The sequence below is a fragment of the Mesoplodon mirus genome (genome assembly GCF_964341445.2).
Source record: "Mesoplodon mirus genome assembly, chromosome: 7".
NCBI classification, from domain to species: domain Eukaryota; kingdom Metazoa; phylum Chordata; class Mammalia; order Artiodactyla; family Ziphiidae; genus Mesoplodon; species Mesoplodon mirus.
Genome location: NC_138983.1, coordinates 84,850,756 through 84,874,391, shown reverse-complemented (window position 1 = coordinate 84,874,391; position 23,636 = coordinate 84,850,756). Strand labels below are relative to the sequence as shown.

The window sequence follows — 23,636 nt, the reverse complement described above, 5'->3', positions numbered from 1 at the left end:
ACTGTGTGTATTGGAGGGGTGGATATATGGGAACTCTCTGTATTCTCTGCTCAATTTCCTGTAAACCTAAAACTGTTCAAAAAATAAAGTATTTAAAAAAATGAAAACACATTAGTTCTTTGGAAAATGTCACCCACATCATCTTCATCATCATTGCCATTGATCTTTGTGTCCTTTGAACCTTTGATAACCCATGAATGAGAGAAATTCTGTGTTACATTTTGTTTCTCTCTTGCCAGGCTTCACTGCTTTCAGTTCCTCAAAAACTGTCAAGCCATTATTAAGAAATCAAAGCAAGCAGGAAGTTTTAAATGACTCCACAAATTCGGGTGAGCCTCTACCACATGGTAGGCCAGGAGACAGCTTCCTAGTTTGGCCCTATAATATCACTCGCTCCCTTTACTTGGAAAATTGCTAAATGCTGCTACTGGACAGACGCCCTGCTGCTAATACAGACTGACTCTATAAGCCCCAGCCTACTGAGCTGTCCAACTATGAGATGAACTGTTATTTATTTATTATTATTTTTATTATTATCCTTATCATCCTCTAACATATTTTGAGGGCTTCCTGTGAACTGGGCCCTGCTGAAGCATTTTGTGTGCATTTTTATCATTTAATCTGCATGACAGCCCTAAACAGGGACTCTATTATTATCTCCATCTTAGAGATGAAGAAGCTGAGACTCAAAAGGCGAAGTGAGAGGACAGCATTACCTTGATACCAAACCCAGACAAAGACACTACAAGAAAACTACAGACCAATATCTCTTATGAACACTGATACCACAATCCTCAACAAAATAGGAGGAAACCAAATTCAACAGCACATTAAAAGGATCATACACTATGACCAAGTGGGATTTACTCTTGGAATGCAGACTTGATGGTTCAACATATGAAAATTTATCCATGTAATACATCACATTAACAGAAAGAAGGAAAAAAATGATCATCTCGATTGATGTACAAAAAGCATTTGACAAAATGCAACACTCTTTCATGATAAAAGCACTCAACAAATAGGGAATAGTGGGAAATTACCTCAACATAATAAAGGTCAAATATGAAAGGCCCACAGGTAGCATCATACTCAAAGGTGAAAGACTGAAAGCTTTTCCTCTAATTTCAAGAATAAGATAAGGATACCTGCTTTTGCCACTTCTATTCAACAAAGTGCTGGAAGTCCTAGCCAGAGCAATTAGGCAAGAAAAAGAAATAAAGGCATCCAAATTCGAAAGGAAGAAGTAAAATTATCTCTGTTCACAGGCAACATGATCTTACCTGTACAAAATCCTAAAGAGTCCATGAAAAACCACAACCCTCTTAGAACTAAAAAATAACATTCACTAGCAAAATCATAGGACACAAAATCAACACACAAACATCAGCTGTGTTTCTATATGCTCACAATGAACAATCTGAAAAGGAAGTTAAGAAAATAATTTCATTTACAATAGCATCAAAATGAATAACATATTTTGGGATAAATTTACCCAAGGTGGTAAAAGATGTGTACACTGAAAACTACAAAGTGCTGCTGAAAGAAATTAAAGACACAAATAAATGGAAAGACACCCTGTATTCGTGGGTTGGAAGACTTAATATTGTTAAGATGTCATTACTACACAGCAGGATCTACAGATTCAAAATCCCAACAGCAGTTTTGGCAGAAATAGAAAAATCCATCCTAAAATTCATATGGAATCTCAGTGGACCCCAAATAGCCAAAATACTATTGAGAAAGAAAAGCAAAGTTGGAGGTCTCACACTTCCTGATTTCAAAACTTACTGCATACAAAGGTACAGTAATCAAAACAGTGTGATACTGACATAAGGTCAGGCACATAGGCCAATAGAATAGAATAGAGAGCACAGAAATAAAACTTTGCATATATGGTCCAATGATTTTTGACAAGGGTGCCAAGATTATTCAATGGGGAAAGAACAGTATTTTCAACAAATGATGCTGGGAAAGACTGCAAAAGAATTAAGTTGAACTCTTACCTTACACCATGTATAAAAATTAACTCAAAGTGGATCAAAGACTTAAACAGAGTCTAAAATTATAAAACTTTTAGAGGAAAGCACAGGAGGAAAGCTTTATGACATTGGATTTGGCAATGCATTATTGGATATGATACCAAAAGCATAGGCAGCAAAAGTAAAAATAGATAAATTCAACTATATCAAAAATTAAAACTTCAGTGAATCAAAGGACACAATAAACAGGGTGAAAGGCCATCTAGAGAATGGGAGAAAATAGTTGCAAAACACAAATCTGAAAAAGGGTTAATATGAAGAATATATAGAGAACTATAACTCAACAACAACAACAAAAAAGAACCCCCAAATAACCTGATCAAATATGGGCAAAGAACTGGAATAGACATTTCTCCAAAGAAGATATATAAATGTCCAACAAGCATATAAAAAGATGCTCAACATTACTAGTCATTAGGGAAATGCAAATCAAAACCACAGTGAGATACCACCTCATACCCATTAGGATGGCTACTATCAAAAACAAACAAACAGCAACAGAAAATAACAAGTGTTGGCAAGGATGTAGAGTAGGGGAACACTTATGCACTGCTGAGAATGTAAAATGGTGCAGCTGATAGGAAAAACAGTAGAGCGGCTTCTCAAACAATTTAGAATAAAATTATCATATGATCCAGCAAGTCCACTTCTGGGTATATACCCCAAAGAATTGAAAGCAGGAACTTAAAGAGTTATTTGTACACTCATGTTTATACTAGCATTATTCACAATTGCCAAAAGGTGGAAGCCACCCAAGTGCCCACTGACTGATGATTGGATAAGCAAAATGTGGTCCATCCATACAGTGAAATATTATTCAGTGTAGGAGGAAGGAAATTCTGACACATGCTACAACATGGATGAACCGTGAGGACATTATGTGAAGTAAGTGTCACAAAAAAGCAAATTTTGTATGATTCCACTGTGTGAGGTACATAAAGTAGTCAAGCTCATAGAAACAAAATAGAACGGGGGTTGCCAGGAGCTGGGGAAGGGGAAACGGGGAATTGTTGTTTAATGGGTACAGTTTCAGTTTTGCAAGATGAAAAATTCTGAGGCTGGTTGCACAACAATGTGAATAACTTACAACTACTGATCTGTACACTTAAAAGTGGTTAAGACGGTAAACTTTATAGGTATTTTACCACGATTTAAAAAATGGCTAAGATGAAGGGACTCACTCAACATCAGGATGCTGGCCCAGGGCAATGTCAGGGTTTGAACCCAAGTCTAATTCCAAAACTTGTACCTTTGATTTGTACCCTGTGATTTTCAGAGTAGAGAGTGATTTAATAATGAGAGAGGAGACAGGCAGGACCTAATATACAAAACAAGTGCATTTTTTAAGGCTCCTGCATTGAAAATGTCTTTAAAAAGTATATAGTGAGTCCATAAAATATTGAGACGTTTAAACTTCTATTAACAATGACCATCTGCTCTGACGACCCCTGTGCTTTAAGGAAGCCTCCTCGGGAAGCTGACTTAGTTATGACATTGCCCTGAGGTTCACTGACATTGTCGCTGAGGTTCGACGTGTACCTGGAACCGTCCTTTGGAGCTAGGTTTCAACCTTGCATCACCTGGCACTGGGAAGCCCCATCTCAGACCATAACCTCCCACTCCCGGCCTTCCTTATCCTCTGTCTCGTCCTCTCCTTGAGTCACGTAGCCTTTGCTCCCTGTTTGCTCCCTATGGGTAATGCCCTATGCTCACCCAGCCTGGGCCCTGCTCAAGCTCACCAGCTCCTTCAAGTCCATCCTGGCCCCCAAACCCTCCTGCCACCCTCACACTTCTGTCCTGAGGCTGGCCCAGTGCCCTTTGGGCCCCCCAGCCAGCAGGTCCCTGCTCTCAGGCTTTTCATTCTACTTTGACAACAGCCTCCTAGGTCTTCACCTCCTGCACCTGCCTGCATCCTCCGTCTGCTTCTCCCGACCCTCCTCCATCCCTTTACACGGCGCCCTCTGCCCAGCAGGCCCACCTGTGCGGCTACATCCATGGGCTGATGGGCTCCTTGTGTCTGGTTTCTGGTTGGGTTTGGCCAATGGGGGGGTTAGAGATCAGAGCAGGGAGGAGAGAGCTTGGGGTACTTACTCCCCTGGCTTCCATTCTCTGGGGCCACACAGCTTCCCTCAGAGGACTCTACCCAGCCCTCGGGGTCTCCGGGTCCCAGGAAATGCCCCTGCCCCTCACCCCTCAGCTCTGGGGGTGGGAACAGTCCTCACTCATACTAGCTCTGGGCCCTGCACTATCCTTTGTGGTTTCTCTGAGCCCTGCCCACTCCCTATGGAGTCCCTTCAGGAAACTCCCCTCCATCACTCCACACCCCTGTGAATGTGCCTTCAGCTCCCTGCCAGGACCTGGACTTCCCAGGCATGGAGAAGCTCCTAGATGGGAACCTCAAGGCTTCTCCTAGCTGCCAAGGGCCTCCGGGTGGTCCTGCCTTCATCCCACCCTGGTCTGGTCCCTCTCCTCAACCATCTCCTCTTCTGCATCCTCACCTTGACAGTGTAACTTCCGTCTAACCTGTGAACGTGCTCACCACCCCCTCGGCCTGGAAACACCGCCCCTTCCCCCTTCCTTTCCTTTATTGTCAAATGGCTTCAAGAGGTTCCTCTCCCGCTGGGTCCTCAACCCACTGCCATTGCCCTCGGGGGCCTCCTCGGGCTCTCGGCCTCCCTGTGACATGTGACACAGTTGTCAGAGAGAGGCACGTGGCCTGGTGGTTCAGGGGTTGGGGGAGCAGGGCAACGTGGTGGTTATTAGACTGGGCTCGAGTCCAGCTCTCCTACTTCCTAGCAGGGTGACCTTGGGCAAGTGATACCTCAGCTTCCTCATCTGTAAGGTAACAAAAGGACAGTCTTATAAGCTACTGGTGACGTATAAATGATATAATACATACTAAAGCACTTAGAAGAGAACATAGGGCAAATGGGAAATGTTCTCTATTATGAGCAAGAGGATGGGCTCTGGAGTTAGAAAGCCTTGAGTTCAAGTCTCACCTCTGCTACCTTCCAGCTGTGCAGCCTGGGGCATGGTTCTTTGCTTCTCTTTGGTTGCTCCCTGAGCAGCAAAAATGAGTTTGATAAGCTGGGCTTCGTAGGATTGACAAAAGGTACTGCTTGGTGACATGTTCAAAGGAGTGGGATAACATTTTTGAAATTAACTTGTGTGTGTGTGTTTGTGTGTGTGTGTGTGTGTGTTTTATCTATTTCTTTTAACCTTTTGGTTCTAGGCTATCCCATCCCCCAGCCCCATCCCCCCACTGCCTCCAGAAAGGGATGTAGTGCAGAAATAGTAAAAAAAAAAAAAAATGGGGTTTTCAAAAGAATAAGGATATGAGGAAACGGCCAGGCGCTGGTGAGACGACGGGTCTGGGATTGGAAGGAAAGAAGAAGCTTCTCTGCTTCCCCGTCAGCTGGATCCTTCCTCCCCGGTCTCCCCGGGAGAGCCCTGTGGACCGGCAAGGCCTCAGGAGAGGCTGGTCCTGAAATCAGACTGCCTGAGCGTGGTGCCCAGTGCCCCAGCCTCCCTCTGTGACCTCAGGCAGGATAATCAGCCTATCTGTGCCTCAACGCCCTCATCTGTAAAGTGGGGCAAACAACACTAACCTCCTAAGGATGAAATGAGTTAATACACTCGAAAGTGCCCAGAACAGTACCTGGCACAAAGCAAGCTGTCTCTGTGATGAATACCCTCAGCCTGGCAGCAGCTCTCTGGCTCCCTCACCTCTCTGACTGCTTCCAGGTCTCCACGCCGGGCTCCTCTCCCCTCAGATGTCCGTTTCCTCCTCACTCTGTCCATGGGCTGGGGCCACTGTGCCACCCCCTCGATTCGCAGGTGTGTATTTCCAACCCCTGGTTCATCTCCAGGCCCCAAACTGCCTGGCCGCTTCCGGGATGTTCAGGTGCTCACTCAACCAGTCCTGCTTCCTGCCCTCTTGGTAACGGGATTATCACCTGCCAGCTCATCCAGCCATCTTTCTCCGTGGCCTGTGGCATTGATCCTACTGATTCTTCCAGAAAGCTCTCAGACCAGTCCCAAAGCAACGGTCCAGTCAAGTGGTAGTATTAATGTGCTGGGCAGAATGGTCTCCCAAAGATGCCCATGCCCTGATCCCCAGAACCTGGGAATATGCTCCATGACGTGGCCAAAGGGACTGTGATGATGTCAAGGTTACTAATCAGTGCTCTTAAAAGAGGGAGACTAAGGACTTTCCTGGTGTTGCAGTGGTTAAGAATCCGCCTGCCAATGCAAGAGACACGGGTTCGAGCCCTGGTCCGGGAAGATCCCACATGCCATGGAGCAACAAAGCCCGTGTGCCACAACTACCGAGCCTGCGCTCCAGAGCCCACGAGCCACAACTACTGAATCTGCGTGCCTAGAGCCCGTGCTCCACAACAAGAGAAGCCACTGCAATGAGAAGCCCGTGCACCGCAACAAAGAGTAACCCTCGCTCGCTGCAACTAGAGAAAGCCTGTGCTCAGCAACGAAGACCAAACCCAGCCAAAAACTTTTAAAAAAATTTTTAAAAAGTGGGAGACTATCCTGGGTTATCCAGGTGGGACTAATTGAACTCCACCAGTCCTTATAAGCAGAGGACTTACTCTGGCTGTATTGGAGAGATAAGTGGTGTTTCTTGCTGGGCCCCCATTTAACAGCCCCAATGCTCCTATTCCTGGGAAAGCACCAGGTCAACGTTTCCTCTTTACCCAAATCCCCCCCTAGATGGCAACACCTCAGTCTGTTGCATGAATGAGGATCACAAGAACATTCATCTCACATTTCACTGACAACCCTCATTCTCGATTCCACAGAGTGGAATTTCCCTAGCTTAGTCAATTATCTTGTTATCTCAGTTAACTGAGAATTTCCAATTTAGATATTAGATGTTCCCAAAGCTAAATTTACACTCAAAAAGTGAAGCTTCTGTTTTTAGAAGCTTGAGTCAGCTCAGTCTGAAACTCAGCCCCACCTCCCCCGTCTAGCTGTGTGATTTGGGCCAGTTCCTTAACCTTTCTGAGTCCCATGTCCATGTCATCAAATGAGGATAATAATGATAATAGTAGTTCTCACCTTCACAGGATTTGTTTTGTGGATATAATTCTATAAATATATATACAGAACATACATAGATGATGTATAAAGCCATGTGAGATACAGTAAGTAGTCCATAAATGTATGCTGTAGCTGTTTGTATTATGTATGCTATTCAAAAGATTATGATCTTTCTTTCATATCACATCCATCAGAATGGCTACTATTAAAAAAAAAAGGGAAATAACAAGTGTTGGTGAGGACGCAGGGAAAGTGGAACCCTTGTGCCCTGTTGTGAGAATGTAACTTGGTGCAGCCACTATGGAAAACAGCATGGCAGTTCCTCAAACAATTAAAAATAAAATTATCATATGATCCAGCAAGTCTACTTTTGGGTATATATCCCAAAGAACTGAAAGCAGGGCCTTGAAGAGATATTTATACACCCATGTTCATAGCATTGTTTGCAACAGCCAAAAGGTGGAAACAACCCAAGTGTCCATCAGTAGATGAATGAATAAACAAAATGTGGTGAATCCACACAATGGAATATTATTCAGCCTTAAAAAAGGAAGGAAATTCGGACACATGATACAGCCTGGATGAACATGGACATTATACTCAGTGAAAGGATATTATACTCAGTGAAAGAAGCCAGTCATGAAAAGACAAATACTGTTATGATTCTACTTATATGAGATACCCAGAGTAGCCAAGGTCATAGAGACAGAAAGCAGAACGGTGGTTGCTGGGGGCTGGGATTGGGGGATAAGGGGAGTTGTTGTTTCATGGGTGCAGTTTCAGTTCTGCAAGATTCAAACAGTTCTGGAGATGGATGGGGGTGATGGCTGCACAACAGTGTGAATATATTTAATGCCACTGAACTGCACACTTAATAAAAGTGGTTAAGATGGTAAATTTTATGTTATGCATATCTTACCACAATAAAAAAAAAAAAAGAAAAATGAGATCACGATCTAGCCCTTTCCTCTGAACGTTTCCTCTTGGAAGCCCTCCATCTGCTGGTGAGAAACTAGTCCCATCAATTGCTGTGCTGGGTACTGACCAATGAAATCAGCCGCCAGTTCCCAAACAGGGGACAAAACATTCCCTGAGGACTGGTGAGACCAAACAGGTGAACCCCCAGAGCAAGGAGCACTTGGGGAGAAGCCAGGGGTGAGGTGGGGGTGAGGGGGGAGGATGGGAGCACGACCCAGGCAGGAGGACAAGCGTGATGCAGATGGGGAGCCAGCAAGTGCACCCTCCCAGGCCTGTTTCAGTCCGTGGATTTCCCCACAGAGAGTCCACCTGTCACCTTATGTCCCAAAATGCAGGTGTTCGCTTAGAATAACAGAAATGTGAATTACACAGGTACCATACTTCACCCCGTAGATCAGTGAACATCCAATGGGGGGTCAGCACCCTAGGCTGGGGAGGGAGTGGGAGACGGGCGTCCACTGCTGGCAGGACACCACATCCGGAAACCTCTGGTGGACAATTTGGCTATGCCCATCAGAGTTACAGCTGTATGTGTCCTTTGACAGAGCAGACATACCTGCACGTCCGTGAAATGATGCAAATAATAGGAGAATCCCAGCAGCCTTGTTTAATAATAATAAACAAGATTATGGTGTAGGCTCTGGTTCTTTCCTGAGAGGCAGCCCAGAACTGGCAGGGGCCAGGAAAAGGGACGAGAGTCATCTGGCTGGATGGGATCTGGGGTGTGTGTATGAGATCAGTCTGGCTTCACGACCCTCAGATACCACGCTAGAAGGGCTGACACAGGCTGGAGAGATGGCTCCACCCATGAGAAAGGAGATGGCTGGCAGGACACTGATCACCGAGGGTGAGGGGTGGACACGAGCATTTCATCCCCCTGTCATGTCTGTTCTTTCTTTTTCTCTTCCATCTCCACCCTCGTAGCTGCAGCCCTGCGCTGACTTGGGCTGTCCTAGAGCTCAGTCTTCTAGGGATCCTAGGATTTCCCCAGGGTGGGACTGGGGGAGTCCCTGGGGAGGGGTAGGGTCAGTCAGCCCTTCATTGTTTACCCTTCGCTTCTCTTTTCCTCAAAACAAAGTTTATTGAAAGAATACACACACACACACACACACACACACACACACACACACACAAGCAGGAGTTCTGCTGATCAAGAACGGAGAGGGAGGGAGCACTGATGGTGGGGTTCTCAAAGTGTGGTCCTGGAGCCAACTCCAGGGGACTCCATTCCCCCCACCTGAACCTGGGGAGCATATAAATGTGAAGATTCCTGGGCCTTACCCCAAACCCACTGGGTCAGAATGCCTAGGAGTTCATGTTGAACAACCACTCTTAAACATGCGGAAAATCCAACAACCACTGGCTTTGGTGTTTCTTCATTCTGGAAGAACTGAGTCCCTTTCTCAGCAGAGTTTAAATAACAGCCACATCCAACTCTAAAGATTACAGTTTACAAGGCACATCAAATCATATAAATTATAACTTGCAAGGTTTAGCTGTGAAATGAGCAAGGCTGAGGCTTTTGAGCCATGTAAAATGGGAGAGGGGAGATTGTGAATAGAGCTCCTGATGGCTCGCCTGCACACAGCAGCTGGGATGTTCACTGGCAGGTCTCCCCCTTGTTTACAATCCTTCAAGCCTTCTTCCCACTGCTTTCAGATAAAGATCAAAACCCTTATGGTGACATGAAGGAGGCCGACTTGTCCCTTAGCCCTCCTCCTTCCCACTCTGACTTCTGGACGCCCTGGTTTTCTCTCAGTCCCTTGGGTTCACAATATGCTCTTCCACCCCAGGGCCCTTGCACATGCCATTCCCTTCTCCTATTGTCTAGTTAAGTCCTCCTTGTCTTCCATATTCCTTTCCTTTACAGCCCCAATGTTGGGATGGAATTAGTCACACCTTTGTGGGATCATTTGACTTATTTCTCTCTCTCCTGGCAGCTTCCTGATGGCAGGGACCATGTCCAGTTCTGCCATCACTGTACCCCTAGACTTGGCTCGGTGCTGAGGCTCTGGGTAAATACTGTGCAATGAATGAGTGATAGCAACAGTTATCACTGTTGACTATAAACAGTTCTCACTAGCCTGGCTATAAACAGGCTTCCTATTGCCTTAGGGAACCAAACTCCTTACAGGATATAGAAAAAAGTCTGGAGGGTAAAACCCTGCAAATATCAATATTGATATTTCCTTGAGCCAAATGATTACAAGTGACCTTTATTTTCTTCCTTATATTTTCCTTTCTCCCAATTTTTAAAAACAAGAAGCATGTAACTACCTTCCATTATCGGAAAGAGTAAATGATGTCAAAATACTATGATACCAATAGTCAAACAACATGTCAGCCTTGCTGATGAGTAGAAATCTTTAGAAGCATGACTGCCTATTCTTTAGGATTGATCCAAGCAAATAAACAATCTTTTTTATTTGCTAGATGTAACCTCTGGGTAAATGCAATGATGACTTTTTAGTAATATAAATCCCTGAATTTTTTTTTTTTTTTTTTTTTTTTTTGCGGTACGCGGGCCTCTCACTGTTGTGGCCTCTCCCGTTGCGGAGCTCAGGCTCCGGACACGCTGGCTCAGCGGCCATGGCTCACGGGCCCAGCCGCTCCGCGGCATGTGGGATATTCCCGGACCGGGCACGAACCCGTGTCCCTTGCATCGGCAGGCGGACTCTCAACCACTTCGCCACCAGGGAAGCCTAGTGACGTATTTCTTAAGCTAAGTCCGAGGAGCAGTAAGCAGTCAATTATTTATATACAATGAATGCAACTCAATTTCTGTCTAGTTAATAACTGTCCTCATTAGTTCCCTTTTCCAAATGGCTTATTAATGTCAGTGGATCCTCATCTCAACCCTGTGCACCTCTGAGGATTCTTCTCAGTCTCTGTTTTAGGAGACCATAATAATGATCATTGTGTCATTCACTGACCACCACATGCCAGGCTCTTTCTATGCATTTCTCACTTAATCCTCAGAATAAACCTGTGAGGTAAGAGGTTTACAGACAGGGAAAAGGAACTCAGAGTGATTAAGTAATTTGGTTGAAGTCACTCAGCCACAAAGTAGCCTAATGAGATTCAAACCCAGCTCTGTCTATCTCCAAAGCCTGTGCTTTTAAAAATTACTACAGTTTTCTAATATCATAGTCAGGTTCAAAACAGAGATCTCTGTCTCTACTTTAGCCAGACAGGAAATAAAACTACCCCAAATCTATGCCTTGTTAGGATAAAGAAGAAACTACAGTTCTTCTTCTTCTTCTTTTTCCTCCCACTTTGCACACTGAACAGATGTTCTGTGTCCTTGAAGGGAGACCATATCATGGAGGAGAATCTCACGGGGACGTTCATGGAGTTATCTTTAAATCTGTTGCGTTTACAATAAACATTCTCAGAAAACTAGGAATAAAGGGGGAAATTTCTCACTTGGTAAGAACATGTATAAATACCCTACAGCTAACCTCGTACTTAACGGTTAAAGACTGACTTTTTTCCCCTAAGGTCAGGAACAAGTGAATATAAGGATTTATACACTGCTCTTGTTCAGCAGAGTCCTGGAAGTCTTAACCAGGGAAATAAAGCAAGGAAAAGAAGATTCAAGGCATTCACATCTCCTTTTCTGAAAGGAGAAATAAAATTGTTCTTATTTGCAGATGACATGATTGTTTATGTATAAAATCCCAAGAAATCTACAAAAGCCCTTATATAAGAAAGTACAGTTAAGGTTCCAAGATACCAAGAAGCATACAAAAATCAACTGTATATCTATATACTGTCAATGAACATGTGGACACCAAAATTAAAAATATAATACCATTTACAATCACTCAAAAAAAAAAAGAGAGAGATATACTTAAGTGTAAATCTAACAAAACATGTTCAGGACTCGTATGCTGAAAACTACAAAACACTCATGAGAGACACTGAATAAATGGAGAAATATACCATGTTCATGAATTGGAAGACAATGTAGGAGTATATCAATTATTCTCACATTGTTATATAGGATTAAACACAATTCCAATCAAAATTACAGCATGATATTTTGTATATACAGACAGGCTTACACTAAAATGTAAATGGAAAGGCAAAGGAACTAGAATAGGTTAAAAAATTTTTTTAAAGAAAAGTGGGAGGAATCACTCTACCTGATTTAAGACTTACATAGCGACAGTAATCAAGGCTATCTCATAATGGTAGATCCATTATGACAAATAGATCCATGAAACATAATAGGGAACTAAGAAGTAGCCCCCATAGAAAGTATGGCCAGATTATTTTTGACAAACTTGCAAAAGCAATTCAATGGAGAAAGGATAGTCTTTTCAACAAATGGTTCTGGAACAACTAAATATCCACATGGAAGAAAAATGAACTTTGACCTAAATCTCACATCATAAACGACAGTGAACCCAAAATGGTTCATAGATTTAAACATAAAACTATAAAACACTTAGAAGAAAACATAAGAGAAAATCCTCAGGGTCAGGGACCTGGTGGCATGTTCTTAGACATGACACTAAAAGCATGATCTATAAAAGAAAAAATAACTACCTGGACTTCATCAAAAGTTAAAGCTTTTGCTCTGTGAAATACTCTGCTAAGAGAATGAAAAGACAAGCTATGGATGGGAGAAAATATTTGCAAACCATCTATCTGACAAGGGACTCATATCTAAAATACATAAAGAATTCTCAAAACTCAATGGTAAAAAAATTAACAATTCGATTAGAGACACTTAAAAGATATGAAGAGATATTTCACTGAAGAGGATATGCAGAAGGCAAACACGTACATGAAAAGACATTTAACATCACTATCGATTTGGGAAATGCAAGTTAAGACTATGATGAGATACCACTACACACTTACTAAAACAGCTAAAATGAAAAACAGTGTTTATGCTAATTGCTGGTGAGGATGTGTCTCATACATTGCTGGTGGAAATGAAAAATGGTACAGCCATGCTGGATAAGTCTGGCAGTTTCTTTACAAACCGAATCTATATAAACACATATGTTAATCCATGCAATCATACTCCTGAGCATTTATCACAGAGAAATAAAAACTTATGTTCACACAAAAACCTGTATACAAATGTTTATAGTACATTTATTTGTAATAGCCCCAAATGGAAACAAAATGTCCTTCAAAAAGTGAATGGTTAAACATAGGTGATACGTCCATACCGTGGACTATTACTCAGCAATAAAAGAACAAGCTAATAACCTAAATGGATGTCAAGGGCATTACAATGACTAAAAAAAAAAAAAAAAAACAATCGCAAAGGTCATAGATAAATGATGAAAATTATAGAGACGGAGAACAGATTAGTGCTTTTCGGAGCGTGGGGACGATGGTGGGAGGAGGAATTGTGACTATAAAAGGAGCATCACAAGGGACATCTCTGATGATGGAATACTCCTATATCCTGAGGGCCACACCCAAATCCACACGTGGTAAAATGGCACAGGACTCCACACATGCTTCGTGCCATTCTCTCTACCATTTGTGCATCTATAATTATTTCAAAATAAAGTTTAAAAAACTCTGTTGAGTGAAGTCTGACAGTGGTCTGCCTTTCACAGTCCTAAAGGGATTCCATTGCATTTCTCTTTCTGCTTCAATATTTTAATCCCTTTCAAAATGTTAAAAGGCTCAAAGCCACTGTTTTTATAATTCCTTACTTACAATTTCTTCCAACTTCCTTGGCTGTCAATGAGCTGGGACTGTGGACCAAGCCACAGCTAATTCAGAGAATGGAATGAAATGAAGTGAGAGAGCACTGAGGCCATGCCCAGGGCTTACCCTGATTTACTACTTGGAGGTACGGGGGCGGGGGAGGGCTCTGAGGGGCCCGTAGTCTCCAGAAGCTCTGGAAAGGGCGAGAGGCCATTGCTCAAGCTGGGCACTTCAGGTGGCCGTGGCTGCCAGACGCGGAGCAGGTGAAGGTCAAGCATCAGCTCTACGCCCACCTTCCAAACCGCGCCATCAGGGTGGGACACTGCACACACAGTCAGCAAAGGACACAGGGCCCATCGCACTTTGCACTGTGCTCATTCTTACCACATGTGCCAGGGAGACCCAGCACATGTGGGGAATGGTTATTGGTGGCACACCGAGGAAGGCTGGGACTGTTAGCCAGAGGCTGTGCTTTACAAGAGACTGGAGTCCACAGAACAGCCAGGACTTTTGGTGGTGTGAGGGGTAGGGAGGGTCGGGGACTGGGTAGGAAGAGGTCTTACCTCTAAAACAAGGTCTGAATTTTCATGCCTTCCAATCGTAGTGCTTTTATTCAGGACAAAATAGCCTTCTGCACTCTTTAGATAGGCTTTCATATTCTCTGCTTTCCCTATAAAAGGTTTTCAGAAAACAATTTTGTTAGAAAAATACAGTCCTCTAATTATTCAATGTCATATTTAGAATGAAGGGAATACACCATAATGTCCACAGGAGAAGTCAGCAGAGGTAGGAGTGGATAGCTGGATTTAACAATGATCACAATGATAATTCCGCACATTTTTAAGACTGTCCTTTTAACAGTGATAGCCGGCATAGATGAGCTTGCTTCTGATCACAAGAGGACATCCTTTATGTAATTCAGAGCACAAACAAGCAATAGCAAAAAAAAAAAAAAAAACAAACAAACAAATCCGAATTCCACTGATAACCGCTCTCCACCTCCCATTAAGCTTAGTTTGGGGTTAGTTATCTGACAGAATCAAGTACTCAGTGTTACTAACCCACCACTTACTAGCTCTGTGACTCTGGGTGATTTACTTATTCTCTCTCTATGCCTCTGTTTCCTCATCTGTAAAATGGGGCTAATAATACTCTGTATCCCAAAGAGTTTTGTGAGGATTAAATGTGAAGCATCTAGAATGGTGATTGCTACACTAAACACCCATTTGTCCTACTGTGATTGTGACTGTTATTAATCTTGGGCTTCTGAACTTTGACTCAAGAAACCCCAACTTCTACAGAGCTTCTTAAAGTGTGGAAGAGTCAGTCATCAAGGAAATGGGCATTAGAAGATACTTTCTTTTTAAGTCACCGCATTCCTTCATATATTTAGGTTGAAAAAAATGATTTCCAAAGACAAAATATCAAGATTATAGCTTGGCTGTATGGTCAAGACTCTGTACGTATCTTTTGCTGGCATTTTATTATGAAAATGTCAAACACACAGAAAAGTTGAAAGAAGTGGATGGTGAACTTCTATAGAACCACCACCCAGATTCTACAATCAACATTTTGTTCTATTTGCTTTATCACATATCTACCCATCTATACATTTTATATTTTAATGCATTTCAAAGTAAATCCTATACATGGTTTTAAAATTTATTTATTAATTTTTGGCTGTGTTGGGTCTTCGTTTCTGCGCGAGGGCTTTCTCTAGTTGTGGCAAGCGGGGGCCACTCTTCATCGCGGTGTGCGGGCCTCTCACTATCGCGGCCTCTCTTGTTGTGGAGCACAGGCTCCAGATGCGCAAGCTCAGTAGTTGTGGCTCGCGGGCCTAGTTGCTCCGCGGCACGTGGGATCTTCCCAGACCAGGGCTCGAACCCATGTGCCCTGTATTAGCAGGCAGATTCTCAACCACTGCGCCACCAGGGAAGCCCTATACATGTTTTTAATTATTTATTTATTTATTTATTTATTTATTTATTTTAATTTTTTTTTTTTTTTTTTTTTGCGTTACGCGGGCCTCTCACTGTTGTGGCCTCTCCCGTTGCGGAGCACAGGCTCCGGACGCACAGGCTCAGAGGCCATGGCTCACGGGCCCAGCCGCTCCGCAGCATGTGGGATCCTCCAAGACCGGGGCACGAACCCGTGTCCCCTGCATCGGCAGGCAGACTCTCAACCACTGTGCCACCAGGGAAGCCCATATATACATGTTTTTTAAAACATAAAAATTTCAGTGACTTCAGCTGGTTCCAAGATGTTGATGATAATTCACATGATATTGGAATTCTGATCCATCTCAGTGCCATGTCAAAGAAAGTCTCTGTGTGGGGTCTTCGTTGCTGCATGCGGGCTTTCTCTAGTTGCGGCGAGCGGAGGCTACTCTTCCTCACGGTGCGCAGGCTTCTCACTGCGGTGGCTTCTCCTGTTGTGGAGCATGGGCTCCTGGTGTGCAGGCTTCAGTAGTTGGAGCACGTGGGCTCAGTAGTTGCGGCACTAGGGCCCTAGCTGTGGCTCGCGGGCTCTAGAGTGCAGGCTCAGTAGTTGTGGTGCACTGGCTTAGTTGCTCCGAGGCATGTGGGATCTTCCTGGACCAGGGCTCGAACCCGTGTCCCCTGCATTGGCAGGTGGATTCTTAACTGCTGAGCCACCAGGAAAGTCCCCAAAGTCTCTTTTCAACTGAAAGGTCACTGAAGTGTGAAGTTGTTAAACTGTGGATAAAAACAAAAATCTCTAGGTCTGACCATAGAGGGTCTCCTGTCTGGCTCTGCTTTCCATCAACATCTCCATCATCATTCCATCACTGAATCCCTACTAAGTGCCAGGCACTGGGCTATCCTTTTACACACATGGCCTCTTTTCATCCTCAGAACCACCCTGCGAGGCAGGTGTCAGTATTGTCCCGCTTTACAAATGAGGAAACTGAGACTCAGAGAAGTTAAGGTCACACAGTAGTAAGTGTGTGACAACTCTGGGCCTTTGCATGTAACCAGTGTACAAACCTCCATTGCTGCTGGTGGGGCAGAGTAGGGGTGGGGGAATTGCACTGTCTGCTGACACTTGGCACATGTAATAAAAGAAAGTCCTTGAAACCAGCATTCTATCCTCTGAAAGGAAGACGAGACCCTACCTGGGGGTAAGAGAAATAAAAATAAGCTGGATAGTTTATATTTGTAAACTTTGAGGCCTGTGGATGTCCCACAAATATTGATGCTTTCAGATAATGAGAAATACATTTGATTAAGTTCGCTGTCATGTATACAGGGGAAAAGACATTTCCTCTTCCCAAAGAACCATGCTCTGCTGCCTTCAGTTATTAATCTTCAATTGCAGAGGACCATGTTAGCACGCAACACATTCAAGTCTAATTAAGCTAAAATGGAAACTTCCAAGAAATGTCTCTTCTGCAGGAAAACCACAGGAAACGCCACTAATCGAAAACTTAAACTTGGATTATGCACATATTTGTTGTTTAGCTCTCACCCCAGACGTCCCCAAGGCTGGGGTCTTCTCTCTGCTCAGACGTCCCCCTTCGGGGCAACCACCTGACCACTCTGGCTAAAGGCACCCTCAGTCATGTTATTCCCCTGCTAGTTTTCCCCTGCTGTGTTTCCTTCCTTGTACTTATCATTCTCTGACATGTTCTTGTTCCTTTCTTTAGTTATGCTTGCTGTTGGTTTCTCTTTCACTAACATATATGTTCCTGGAAAACCAGGACTGTGTTCATTTTGTTCAGAAGCGATTCTTCATGGGTATTTTGTGTTTGTACCCATCTTCAGAGCAAAGGCATTGAAAGATTTTGTCCTGCACTCACTTTCCGAGGCTGCTTGTATGGCAAACAGCCTGGGAGGATAGAGGTAATGTTTCTAATAAAGATAACGGCTCCTTCTGGGGCAAAAGTTGGGCAGGTTTGCTAGCAGCCCCTTTCAAAGATTGCAGTTTCCTGAGTTTGGAGTTCCTTACCTGGGACACAGACCCACTGTGCGCACAGCATCCACACTGGCTGCTCTGCACCACCCCGAGGGACTTTCAGGGCAACAGGAACCAATGTGCATATGCAGCTCTGCTGCCTGTTATGTCGGCTGTGCTGTGAGTAATCAAGTTCTTTGTTTCTGGCCCAGGAGTCTCTTGTCTTCTGCCAGGAACTATAAGCTGGGCAGGCTAACTTACTAACTTTCAAACAGGGTCAAATGTCAGACCCTTTGCAGTTCCTGCCAGTTCTGTGCATTACCCCTTCTCCAGGGTAGGGGGCGGCGGGGGGGCAGAACCTGACACATAGTAGGTGCTTGGGAAACACTTGCTGAGTGAATGAAAATACAAAGGGCACCTCAAAGCAAGTCAGTACAGCCAGCTGGCTAGGAAGCTTTGATAGTAACTACCTTTCATTTTTCCTGTCAGTATCTAGCTTAGATGACTCCTTGGAAAACCTAAATTCTATCTCTTTAGCTTTTGGATTGGACAATATTTCTCCACCTTCATTTTGCCCTGTGCATCACTTCCTTGCGTGAAAACACTGTCAAAGTAATTTGAATGTGTGGAGCTCTGTGAATTCGTTCTTACTCAGTGCCATGGAGCACCAGCCACAGGAAAGAGCAAAAGGGCTTCAGTCATCTGCGTTCCCCCGACCACTTTGGATGGCTCAGAATTGGGCTATAGGAGCAAACTTTCTTTTGAGGTTTACAGTGGCCTCAAAGTTCCTTAAAGAAGGGGAGTTCAGGTAAGGGGCGGGTGTGTGTGTGTGTGTGTCTCTGACCATTGGGTGGGTGTTGTCCATAAATCAGGGGAAACAGGGGTTCCTCTCTTAATCCCAGCTATACCCACAGGACATCCAAGAGCTGGTGCCCAGGAGAGGCTTAAAGCTCCCGTGCCGCCTCCCTTGGGGGGCGAGGTAGGGGCTGCACTTAGGAAGGAACGGCTGGTGTTGGGGCACCTTTTCTGGGGTGCTCCTGGCGACCCGAGCCTGGATCAGAGAGTTCGGACTCGGCTGGCGCCGGGTCCCCTGCCTATCCCAACACCCTTGACCTCGCAGGGCTGGCCTCCTCCGGCCCAGGTTTCCTCCCGCCGCCTCCTCGCGCGCCGCTCTCACCTGGCCTGAGGAAGAAGCCCACGCCTCGTCCTCTGCCAAGAAGCCCTGACCTCCGCCCTGCCGCCCTCCCGCGGAGTCTCCAGGCGACAGCCCGCAGCCCTTGCGCCCGCCCGGCCTTTGTACGAACGTCGCCACGGCAACGCCATTCTGACGGCCGAGCTGGGGAGGGGCGTGGCGTGCGCGGCGCCCGAGGATGAGGGGGAGGTGCGCTGGCAGCACCCGGCCAATTACAGCCCGCTGCAGCGCTGCGAGCCCTCCCCGACCTGCCCCCTAGAGGTCCCCAGCCCCGTTTCCAGGATGGGGAAACAGGCTCAGTGTTCACAGAAGTAGCTCCAAGTCTTACAGCGGGGAAGGAGCAGACTCGAGAATCCTTCCTACTGACCTTAGCTCTAGGCTCGGTGCGTGGAGGAGGGGGTGGTCAGGCGTGGGAGGGTAATGGAGCTGAACCACGAGAAGCCTGGAGGTTGGTCCCCCCCGTCCCACCCGAATCTCTAGTTCTCTCTGTTGTGGAGGAGAAAACAGAGTAAGCTGGGGGACCATCACTTCTGGGGATGGGGGTGGAGATGGGAGATGGGTGCGGTGGAGGGAACACTTCTGAAAGAATGGAAGATTCTCCCACGTGCTAGGGAAGGGGTATTTACAAGCCCACAGCCTTACTGTTCCTGTCCTTCCCTGTCAAAACTCGCGTTTATTCATTCATGTGTTCTTTACTTCTACAAACATCACCTGAGTCCCTACAAGGTCAGACGGTGGCCCCAGTGTTGACCTGGATCAGATCCTTAAGAAATCCCCCCGCACCCCCCATGGGCACGGGGCTGGGGGGATGGAGCGTGTGGAGAAGACATGCAAATGCCAACTATCTCCCCTCACCCCATGTCACCTCTTTTCAGATCAGCCCCTTCTGTCTGGGAGCAGAACAGACCTGCTGACTACCTACAGAATGCCTCATTTCCCTGCCAGGAAATGACTGACAAGGTGCCCCAAGACAAACTCAAAATATTCATCTGAGAAAGATGAAAGATGGCAGACTCCACTCTAGTCAATTAGAAGAAGATATAAGAGAGAAAAATCATGGAAATCGATATGGGATGGAATATATGGTAAAGATGCTCCCACATGCCTAGAGGCTCTTAGAAATGCACATTTCCTGGCACAGACCTCAGAGATTCTGATTAAGCAGCTCTGGAGCATGGTCCAGGAATGAATTTGTTGCATTCTTGCAAATTCCTTGTGCATTTGTTAAAAGCTTGGCAAAACCTCAGGACTTATTCAACCCTGCAGTTGAATGGCAGAGCCCTCCCAGAACTTTTCCCTAGAAATCTCTTCCAGGCCCTCAGTCAGCCTGGAAGGTTCTGCCATTCGACCAGAAAGACCTTAGGAATGTATGAGGAGTGACCACAGAGGCCGGGGCCCTGAGTGGTAACTTCAGAGGAACAGAGAGGGTCAGGCTCAACTCTCCAGGCACATTTCTGCCTCAGGGCCTTTGCAGTTACTGTTTCTTCTCCCTACCAGGCACTTCCCCCAGGGATCTCCTTCAGCTCCTTTAGATTTTTACTCAAGTATCACCCTATTTAAAAGGGTCTTGGAATTCCCTGGCGATCCAGTGTTTAGGACTCGGTGCTTTCACTGCCCGGTTCGATCCCTGGTCAATCCTGCAAGCCCCATGATGCCACCCAAAAAAACAAAACAAAACAAAAAACACCCCCCCAAAAACATGAATAACAAAACAAACACCTCACTCTATTGCTCTTCCCTTCATCTTACCACTCCTCTAACATGCTATTTATTTAGTTTTCTTCTCTTATTTGTTGTCAGTCTCCCCACTCCCAACTCCCCCCTGCCCCCAACTTAAGCTCCATGAGGGCAGGGATTTTTTTCTCTTTTGTTCACTGCTGTATCACCAGTACCTAGAACAGTGCCTGAATGAACGAATGAGTGAATGAACAGGGGCAGCCCTTGCCACCTGCCCACAGCCTTGCCTCCTACTCTTGAGCTGCTGAGCTGAACTGTCCTTACCCCAGGACCTAGGCTTCTGTAGCCTTGGCCCTCCCCAGCCCCACCCCCATCTTCATGCTTGTCTTCAGTCTCATCAACATGAGCACAGAACAGCAACCCTGCTCACTGCCAGCCAGACCCTATGGAGCCCATTCAGGCCAGCCTGGAGCCGGAGCCGCTCATGGCCCCCTGATAGGCTTGGGAGAGCATATGTTGCCATTAGTCCATCTCTCGATGAGGAAATACTAAACGCAGAACAAAGCTGACATTCAGGCTCACTGGAGCAGAAATTGCCAAATCTTGATTGGATCCTGCCGCTCCCCACAGGATGCCACAGTCATCTCAAAGGGTGTGTGAAAGTCTAAAAACCCAGTTCCATGTCATCCACTTAAATTTCAAAAACAGAAACTAAAATACCCCAATAACTCATGGCTTTATCATAGCATGTCCTGGGCTGAGTGAGAGTTGTACTTTGCAATGATAGGGTGATCAAAATACTGCACCTGGGGAATTCCCTGGCGGTCCACTGGTTCGGACTTGGTGCTTTCACTGCCATGGCCCGGGTTCAATCCCTGGTGGGGAAATTAAGATCCCGCAAGCCACACGGCATGGCCAAAAAAAAAAAAAGAGGTTTCTAGCTTATATGGGCTCCTTGGTGATGCCTGTAATCAATCAATCTTATTGAGCTCTGGGTGGCTACCAAGGCTGTACTGTATCTCAATCAACATCAGGATGCTGGTGTCTGAAAGGCCTGGGTCCATGTCCCAGCTTTGTCATTCCCAGCTGTCCTCCTAATACTGGAGCGAGTGATGTTAACTCCGGGCTTTCCACCCGCAGGGCACTGTCCCAGTCCTTCCTGTGGATCATCTCATTTAATCCTCACCATAACCTGGGGCAGTAGGTGTGTATGAAACACCTGGAACAGGGAGCTCTGCAGAGAAATGCTCAAAAATGTCGTGATGGGTAGTATTTCTATCACATCACTCCCACTTGAACAGGAAAATAAGGCTCAAGAGACATGGAGGTATGTGACCAAGGTGACACAGCCAGAAAAGGATTTGAATCTAGATGACTGTGATGGGAAGGTATTTTCCCCGGGGACCACAGGTGACAGGTGTCACAGCCACGAGACACCCATGCTCACCACCTGCTTTCCCTCAGCCCTGAACAATCTGGGCTTCTGGCTGTCCTGAAGTTTGGGCAGTGCCTGCAGCAAGAGGGGGAGGGAGCTGAGGCCAAGAGGGCGTAGCTGGAGCTTCCCAGGGACCTCTCCTGCCACCCACTGGGCTTCTTTCCTGCAGGACCTCTGCCCCATAAAATCTCATTGGGCCACAGTTACCTTCCCTGGGCTGTCCTTGACTGGGAGAGCCCATCCACTGTGCCCCCTCCCGAGATCTGCTTGTTGTCCCCTGCATTCCAACAAGAAATGAATGCTGGCCTCCTGCCTGGAAGAGGTAGGGAGCTTGCCCAGCCTTTAAGGGGTAAGAGAGAGCCAGGGAAAGAGCTGGAACAGGAGAAAGGGAGTGTAAAAGAGAGAGAGAGCTCTCGAAGATCAGGAAGTAGCTAAGCTGTTGAGTAGGTGTCAGATGGGAGAGCAAAGGGCCATTGGAGGCTCCACAGTCCATTCATAACCTGACGCTATGGGCTAAGGAAATGCAGGTTTTTATACACACACACACACACAGGTTCACAAAAATAAATTCAAACCACAAAATCACAGCTGGTCACTGAGGCCTTCTGCAGCCGTGCTCACCCCCTTCCCCTGTCAGAAAATGAGAAATCACCCAGGTGTTTTCTCAGATAGAGAAAAGGCTGGTTGGGACATTCATCTCTTGCAAATCAGAGCTTTGCCGGGGGCTTCCCTGGTGGCGCAGTGGTTGAGAATCTGCCTGCCAATGCAGGGGACGTGGGTTCGAGCCCTTGTCCGGGAGGATCCCACATGCCGCGGAGCATCTAGGCCTGTGAGCCACAACTACTGAGCCTGCACGTCTGGAGCTTGTGCTCTGCAACAAGAGAGGCCGCGATAGTGAGAGGCCTCTGCACCGTGATGAAGAGTGACCCCCGCTTGCCACACCTGGAGAAAGCCCTCGCACAGAAACGAAGACCCAACACAGCCAAAAATAAATTAATTAATTAATTTTAAAAAATTAAAACAAAAACAAAAAACTACTCTCTCAAAAAAAAAACAACAACACAGAAAAAAAGCTTTGCCAGGGAGGTCAGTCTGTATGTTCTGTTTGAAAACTGCAGATGAAGGGTGCTGATCCCACCTCTGATCGGCCTGGTTTCGTTTGTTTGTTTGTTTTATTCTGTCTGTACCTCACTTCTCTCACCTGTAAAATGGAGGTAATAACAGCATTGACTGTAAAGACCAAATGGGTTAATATGTGTGAAGTAGTAAACTGTGCCCGGTACCACACACTCCTTCTGTGAATGTCCGCGTTGCTGTCTGTCTCTTTGCTTGTTTTTGTTGTTTTCTTGATGATGTGGGAGGACAGCACCATCTCAACCCGATCACGGCCATCCTGGGGAGAACTTTGATTTGCATCGTCTCAGTCCCAACCCAGAGCAAACTTGACCTCAGAACACTCGCATATCATCTTGCTTGTTGCCCAGGGACCTTTCTGGGTGTGGGTGTCAGAGGCAGGCTGAGCTCCCCTGATCGCTGCTAGAGGGATTCTGAGAATCCAGCTGGTCTCTGTGGAGTGGCATGTGCAAGACAACTCCATATATTCGACTTCCAGGCATCCAGGCAAATCAACCTCCACGACTTCTTTTTTTGAGATTAACAATGA

The 23,636-nt window shown here is 45.7% G+C and overlaps 2 protein-coding genes across 2 annotated transcripts in view; both read right to left on the bottom strand.

Moving 5' to 3' along the window:
* LOC309808024 (forkhead-associated domain-containing protein 1-like) overlaps positions 1-14,413 on the bottom strand; it is a gene marked incomplete at both ends in the record, with an annotated part of 92,078 nt that extends 77,665 nt beyond the window's left edge. Inside the window, one exon of the mRNA XM_082628038.1 lies at positions 14,321-14,413. Within this exon, the coding sequence (XP_082484164.1) occupies positions 14,321-14,413 (93 nt within the window). The remainder of the gene's footprint in view (positions 1-14,320) is intronic.
* Positions 1-23,636, bottom strand: part of LOC309808023 (forkhead-associated domain-containing protein 1-like) — a gene marked incomplete at both ends in the record, with an annotated part of 321,911 nt that overhangs the window by 85,869 nt on the left and 212,406 nt on the right. The gene's annotated exons all lie outside the window — the stretch shown is intronic.